Below are 6,837 nucleotides of genomic sequence, written 5' to 3' on the forward strand. Positions count from 1 at the left end.
CCACGTAACAAACCGCCTGCGTTCCATTGAGTTTTTCTTACGATAAATGAATGACGTATCGGTTAGACATAACATACGCGTAATGTTTGAACCCCACACACAATTACACGCGCACAATTCACACGTCTCCAAATGATATCCGGCCGCACCATTTCAATATCATGAAAATAAACAAAAATAATAATAAAACATGGGAACCTTCATTTAACCTTTCGGTCAGCACAAAATCACCAAACTGTGGGTCGGAAAATAAAGCTGACTAGTACTGTAGAGAAGTGCTGTTCCTATGTAATTTATTCATATAATAATAATATTTATTATTATTAATAATAATAATGACTACAAAAGACAGAAAGGGGTGAAGTAGTGAACACATCTGGAGAATAATGAAAGGGGAAAACAAAGCATCGCTACATGAAGGCACAGAAACATTTTCAGCGCTACAACTTCCTCCAAATACACACCTTGGGAGGCAAAAAAGTAAAAAAAAAAAAAGTAAAAATCACATGGCGTCCAAATATTTATCACGCAAAAAGAATGGAAACGTATCAAGGCAACAAGATAAGGAAATAAGAATAACGAAAAAAAAAAGAAAAAGAAACGCACACCCACCGCAACTAAAAGAGTTAGAGTGACCACTGCTTAAAGGAGGTACACAATAACTAAACATATCATATATGAAGCGCCCCCCTCCTCCATACCTTCTTCTCTCTTCCCTTCATTCCTCTTTTCTTTTCTGATCCCTTTTTTTTTCTTTTAATTTTTCCCCTCTTGCCAGTTGTTTTCGTTGGTTTCTTTTTTTTTATTATTTTCCTTTTCCTCTCCTCCTTTATTGTTCAATTCGGTGCGCATGAGATCTTTGTCATGCCGCACATATCGATAACTACAAATATTAAATACAACACCACCACTGCGAGGAAGCGGAACGGGGTACGGGTATTTTCACCTACAATAGAAATGCAAAACCTGGAAGAAACACACACACAGACAGACAAAAAAAAAAAAAAGAAACGCACAGACACACAAAGACAGCATGGCAACCCGCATTGAACACAAAAGTAAACAAAACCAAAACCAAAAAGAGAAGAGAAGAGAAGAAAAGAAAATGCACGGCGGGAGACACATCGCACGTGAAGGGAGAAGAACAAATAGCCTCAGAAAGAATCAAAACAAAAAACAAACAAACAAACAAACAAACAAACAAACAAGATTCTATTTACAGTGTGCATTAATAAACTTTAAAATGTCACCAAGTACTTCCCTCCAGCGCACTTCCGTCAACACTTCATGACCTAAACCAGGGTATTCAATCAACTGTTTGTCCGTAGTTGGCACGGATTCAAGGAACTTCCGTGAACCACTAATTGGACATAAAGCATCCTTCGCGCCATGTAAAATCAGTACCGGGTATGTTGCCCTTTCTACCTGCGTCCATACAGATTCCATAGCGTCAAGCATTGTTTTACCCCACCGTGCCGTTAACTTAGCATCAAAGTTAAGGGGATCTTGTTCTAACAACTCTACCACTTGACGATTTGTACTCACTGATTTGGGATCTATGCTTCCTACACCAAATTTAGGCACACAACTTGACATTAAACCCACACAACACTGCTTGAAACATGAAGCAAGCTTCGGATGGGGTTTTAATGCCGGTCCACTGAAAATAAACCCCGTAAACCCGGTAGGATCACGAAGGGAGACATGAGTAGCTATGAGTCCACCCATGGAATGGCCCAACAGGAACCGGGGTAGTGCTTCATATTCCGGATAGAGGGAAAATACATGCCTCTTGAAGAGAAAAAAGTCAACAATAAAATCATCAAAGTCCGAAACGTACAATCTTGCGCCCTCACTTGCACCAGCGCCTTGGTTGTCCATACAAAACACATGGAACCCTTCACGGGAAAAATAACGGCCCACACCACCGTAACGGGCGGTATGCTCACCAAGTCCACTCACAATAAAAAGTACGCCGCGTACATTCGGTACATCCCGCGGTGGTGGCCAGTCACGAAAATGAAGCCAAAGTCCTTGTCTATTTTGTATATACCATGGGAAGAGTTCCCCATCAGGCGGTACACGATCCGGTGTGGCATATTTTAAATCGTGACTGTCACGGACAGCGCAGCAGCAGCAGCAGCAAAAACATCCCATCGCAGTGTTTGGACTACTGAATAGTGGAGTAACTAGTGATAATACTAGAAAGCGAGAGTAGTAATATTTAAAAAAAAAAGGAAAAACAAACAGTGCCCGGGCTTTGCTACTGACTTCGGCCACTAATTCTCTTTTTTTTTCTTTTTTTTCTACTCCCTCCTCCCGCTCTATTCACCGTGACAGGCGATAAATGTGCTTAAAGGTATCCCACTTCGTTGGAGTGTGTTTACCCCCAACACGGCACCCGAACGGAAACGTGGGTGAAAAGTTAAAAGAAGAGAAAAGAGAGAAGTGTTAGGGGAACAGTTAAGAAAAAAATAAATTAATAAATATGAAACAAAACGTGAAAATAGCATCATGAATGCAACGGCCAAAAACAAAAAAAATAATACAAAGTGTTAAACCTACAAACATGAAGTTACGCATACATGCAATGTCCCTTTATACCTATACGCTATACGCACACGGTGGCGACTCTCCGCAGTGCACCTCAGTTGAGGGTGTAAAAGCAAAGATATGCACGATTATATTTCTTTTTATGAGAGCCAAAAGTGCACGTATGTAACGTATATAGCCGCTTGTCATATATGGTCCTTCGTAAAAACACAACGCCAGCTAAGGCACACACACACACACAGACATATGCACAAACCCATCCGCATTTTTGCCATCAAGTTGGGTTGGCAGCAGTGCTATTAACAGAAGATGACCTCAACACTACTTCCAGATGTTTAGCCAATTGCTCCACCCGCGCCCGTAGCGCCTGGCGATCCAACTCCCGTTGCTTCAGGGATATAAGTCGCTGCACTTGTTTTTTCTCTGCCTGTTCATCATCGGCGTTCAGTAAACCACCGCCACGTTGCCTCTGCAGTTTGTACAAGTCGAGCTTGGAGCGCACAATCCGCATCTCCTCCCGCTCACTAGGTGCAGTGGCTAACATGACACGATATTCCGTTAATAACCTTCGGCCCTCTGCAACATCAGGGCGTGAAGTCGTACAGTTTGAATCCTCCGAAGTAGCCGGCAAGGGATCAAATGAAAGTAAATGAGAGGATGGTGGTGAGGCCTTCGTGAGATCTGCGGGAGCTAACGTAGAGGAAGTGGATAACATTGATTGAATCTCAACGGAAGGTGCCGAATCCAACCGATGAGCGGGAGGTTGAGCGACCACAGCAGCGCGTGGGGCCACTGAACCGAACCCAAGAGGAATAGCTGGAGGCTGATTCATTAACTTACGCCGGAATGCATCAACAGGGTTTCTAGGGGAATTACTTCCATCTTCCACGAACTCCACCGATGCATTGCATCCGTCACGCTTGTTTGGAGTTATCGTTATATACCTTTCCGATACCTTTCTTGAGTTTGCAGTTTTCTCTTCCACACCAGACGAGGGACTATGGCGCCCACCCACAGGATCGGCTGCCTTCACATTAGGAGGTTCACAGAAGTTGAGGAGGACACCATGCAGTAGTCGATTAACTGCCAAGTCCCTCAAGAGCTCCATGCGACGATCCCGTACCTCTGCTTCCAACCTGCGAAACTCCTCCCTCGAATGCAAACGTGCCCTCCAACACACAAAACACTCACGGCGCTGGTGTTCCTGCAACGTCCTTGCGCAAAACGCATCTGCAACATGCAAGAGATTTTTATGTTCCTGCTGGTGCTGCGCACGCCCACGCCAAGTAAGCAAGGTCAACAATTTCACACGCCGATAAACAGTCTGCTGACACTGCCTAAACAGAGTTTCCAGGGACACGAATAGGGTCCACTTACGGAAATAACGCCTGCATAACATCGACAGAATGCGGCGCCTGTGAATATTGTTGGCGGTGTACAGCAACCATGTGTGGTACCTACCCGCTATGCTGCTCATATCAACATGGCGTTTGACGGTTTGGACGGCGGACTCGTACCTCAGCAGCCGCCTTCCGCGCCGTGATGCGGTCTCACCCATCCACTGGATGAAATAAAAGCGGAGGGCTATCAGCTTAAACGAGTACCATTCACCCAACGTATTGCCTCGTGATGTGGAGGAGGAAGAATGCAACCATACGGGTTGACGCGCCAGTGCCGGTTGAAAAGATGCCATTACATCATGCATCCATGAACACGGTGTATAAAGTGTTATGACGGCCGACAACAACCGGCGTGTTTCCCCACGAAGCAACAGCCGACGCCACTGCATCCACCCACGCAACAAATGCTGATGCCTCATCTGCTGCACAACCCTCCCGTACGCCACACGGCGTGTACTAAATCTGCGCCACAATAACCAAAACCTCAACCGTGTACCTTTTCTAATTTCGTCAAGCAACTTCGACACCGCCTTACGCACCGCCCGCTGCGCAAACAGCCATGTTGCCCACGCCCTCCAAGCACGCCGTTGCACCGCCATTAAACAATGCGTCTGTGCCTTTTCTCCCTTTGCTACCAGCTGCAATCGCGTATTGTACCGCCATTGCCACGCACGAAAGAAGAGAAACAAGCGCCTCCGTCCGTACCACTCACTCGCAAGGTGTTCACGCCACTGCTCCTTTCGGTAAAAATCTTCCAGGTGTTTCACCCAAAGACGGAGGGCGCGCCTAAGCAACGAGGAGCGGTACGTGACATGAGCGACAATCATTAATGAAGCGGGGGTTCCGTCGGCAGCTTCACTGTCGACTGCGAGTAAATTTAACAGCGGAGTCCACCTCCTGCGCATATCGGCATCATCATTAGAAATGGTTGGTTTTAAAGGGAGCAAACTATTGGAGCTTCCATCAGGGGTGCAGTTATTGGCACTCATCATCCGCTTACAGCGAGCATGAAAGTATTTAGATGGATGTATAGATAAGTATTGGAGTGCTCTTTTCCCTCCGCCTATGGAGCAATGATTCGAATTTACAACAACGGTAAACGGTCAAGCCAATGAAAATGTCACACGCTAATACGCACGTTTTGTTGATGCACGTTCGGCAAAAAAAAAAAATGTTTTTGGCTCAGAGTTATTTATTCTTTTCTTTCTTTCCCTTTTTGACCTCACCTTTGCAGTCTGTTTCTTTTCTATGGGTTTTTTTCCTTTCACACTGTGCTCTATAGAAATACTATACATAAGATAAAAACAATGGGGAAAAAAAAAAGAGAGAAAGCATACACAAGAAAAGCAAAAAAGATGGCATTTCCCTTTATGTTTCCATTTCTTACAATTTGATAGAAGTAGCATTTTCCACGCCTGAAAGCATTGAAAGGTGACTTCCACCTTTATTATTTCACGGTTTTGTATTAGGAAGGAGGTTTTGAGGTGCAGAGCCTTCCACTTCCAACACACTTGTACACATACGACGTTTCTTAACCAACATTAAAATGAAGCAATAATCGGAGGAAAGGGGAAAGATACACAGTGAGTGTATGTGAATATATATACATGTAGAGAGAAGGGGAAAATAGAGGGAAATAGATAGCGGATAATAATAACAAAAGCAGAGGAAAAAAAAAGATGGGAAAAGTAATCCAAGCTACACCTTCACAAAGTTCACTTTGTCCCGCATAACTTTCCCTTCCCGGTGAAGAACACCTTTAGAGGGATACAAAATGGTGGTGGCAATCGCACCACAGGCGCTCTAGCCAACTATTGATACTGCATATATGTATATATATACAGATATACAGATCGATTGATAGATTGATAGATTGATAGATTGACAAATTGATAAGATGCACAGAAAGATCTAAAACGTCACTCCACACGTGTAAACAAGCACAAATATATATATATATATATATATTGTATGCCATCTAAACTCACATATTCACGTAGGAAACAGAAGGCCTCTGCGCGTTGGACGAATCCGTTTTCCGCTCGTCACGCTCTGCGGAACCACCATCGGGTGGTTGCTCCCCTTCCGCCTGACCTCCATGTCCTTTTCTAGCTTCCTCACGGCGCCCATTAAAGTGCGCTCTTATCCATTCCTCTGCTTTATTACTCAGCATCGAGAGGGGCGTGTAAAACTTTTCGGGGATGGCAAATACCATTGGTTGCTCACCTGCAACCGGTCCCATTTGTCCCGAAGATGCGTGAGCGGCCTCAGTGCCCTCAGCAGCAGCGTCGCTGGGAATACCATTCTCCCCCTGCATTAAAGGTTCTGCTATCAATTTCCTTCCCAATTTGAGGAATTTCATAAGTTCACTTGTGGAAGCCGGTGAGAGGACATTTACCACATTAGGAGGCACCACAACGTCAAAGGGACGATCTGTAGCACTCAAAAAATGACTGTAAGCATTGTAGAATATATCCCTGAACGTCTCCAACACCATCTCCTCAACGTTTTTCATGTCCTCCAGGTGATCTTTCAACTCCGTGGGAAGATTCTCCTCCTCGTTCACTTTCTTTGCATAAAAGGAGTCCAACTCCCCGCCATCCGCAAATAATGAATCTCGAGTATCAACACCACGAAAACTTCGCTTCCCAGAACTTACGTTGGAATGACTGTCACCCCCTCGTATGTACGTTTCATAGAAGGGTCCATCTCTCGTGATCACGTAATATGCCTTGTCAACTCTGCGCAACATCTCCCGCTCGCTAAGTGCTCCCTCACGTGCAGGCTCGCCGAACCTTGGCGCAAGATTCATGGGCATGTTACTCGGTACAATCCGTTCCGCTACACGCAACGAGCCACACCACAAGAGCCACAGCCGATCTTT

The 6,837-nt window shown here is 45.0% G+C and overlaps 3 protein-coding genes across 3 annotated transcripts; all 3 read right to left on the reverse strand.

The window, feature by feature from the left end:
* Positions 1 to 1,212: 1,212 nt before the first annotated feature.
* TEOVI_000441000 (monoglyceride lipase, putative) lies at positions 1,213 to 2,157 on the reverse strand (the record flags this gene model as incomplete). Its single annotated transcript, XM_067227183.1, has 1 exon — positions 1,213 to 2,157. The coding sequence occupies one exon, from the start codon at positions 2,155 to 2,157 to the stop codon at positions 1,213 to 1,215; it is 945 nt and encodes a 314-aa protein (XP_067083284.1).
* Positions 2,158 to 2,827: 670 nt separating this feature from the next.
* Positions 2,828 to 4,945, reverse strand: TEOVI_000441100 (uncharacterized protein; the record flags this gene model as incomplete). The annotated part of the gene is made up of 1 exon (XM_067227184.1): positions 2,828 to 4,945. One exon carries the CDS (start codon positions 4,943 to 4,945, stop codon positions 2,828 to 2,830), a length of 2,118 nt encoding a protein of 705 aa, XP_067083285.1.
* Positions 4,946 to 5,937: 992 nt separating this feature from the next.
* Positions 5,938 to 6,771, reverse strand: TEOVI_000441200 (uncharacterized protein; the record flags this gene model as incomplete). Its single annotated transcript, XM_067227185.1, has 1 exon — positions 5,938 to 6,771. One exon carries the CDS (start codon positions 6,769 to 6,771, stop codon positions 5,938 to 5,940), a length of 834 nt encoding a protein of 277 aa, XP_067083286.1.
* Between the last annotated feature and the right edge of the window lie 66 nt (positions 6,772 to 6,837).

This window comes from Trypanosoma equiperdum (genome assembly GCF_001457755.1).
Source record: "Trypanosoma equiperdum strain OVI genome assembly, contig: ctg_900, whole genome shotgun sequence".
NCBI lineage: Eukaryota > Euglenozoa > Kinetoplastea > Trypanosomatida > Trypanosomatidae > Trypanosoma > Trypanosoma equiperdum.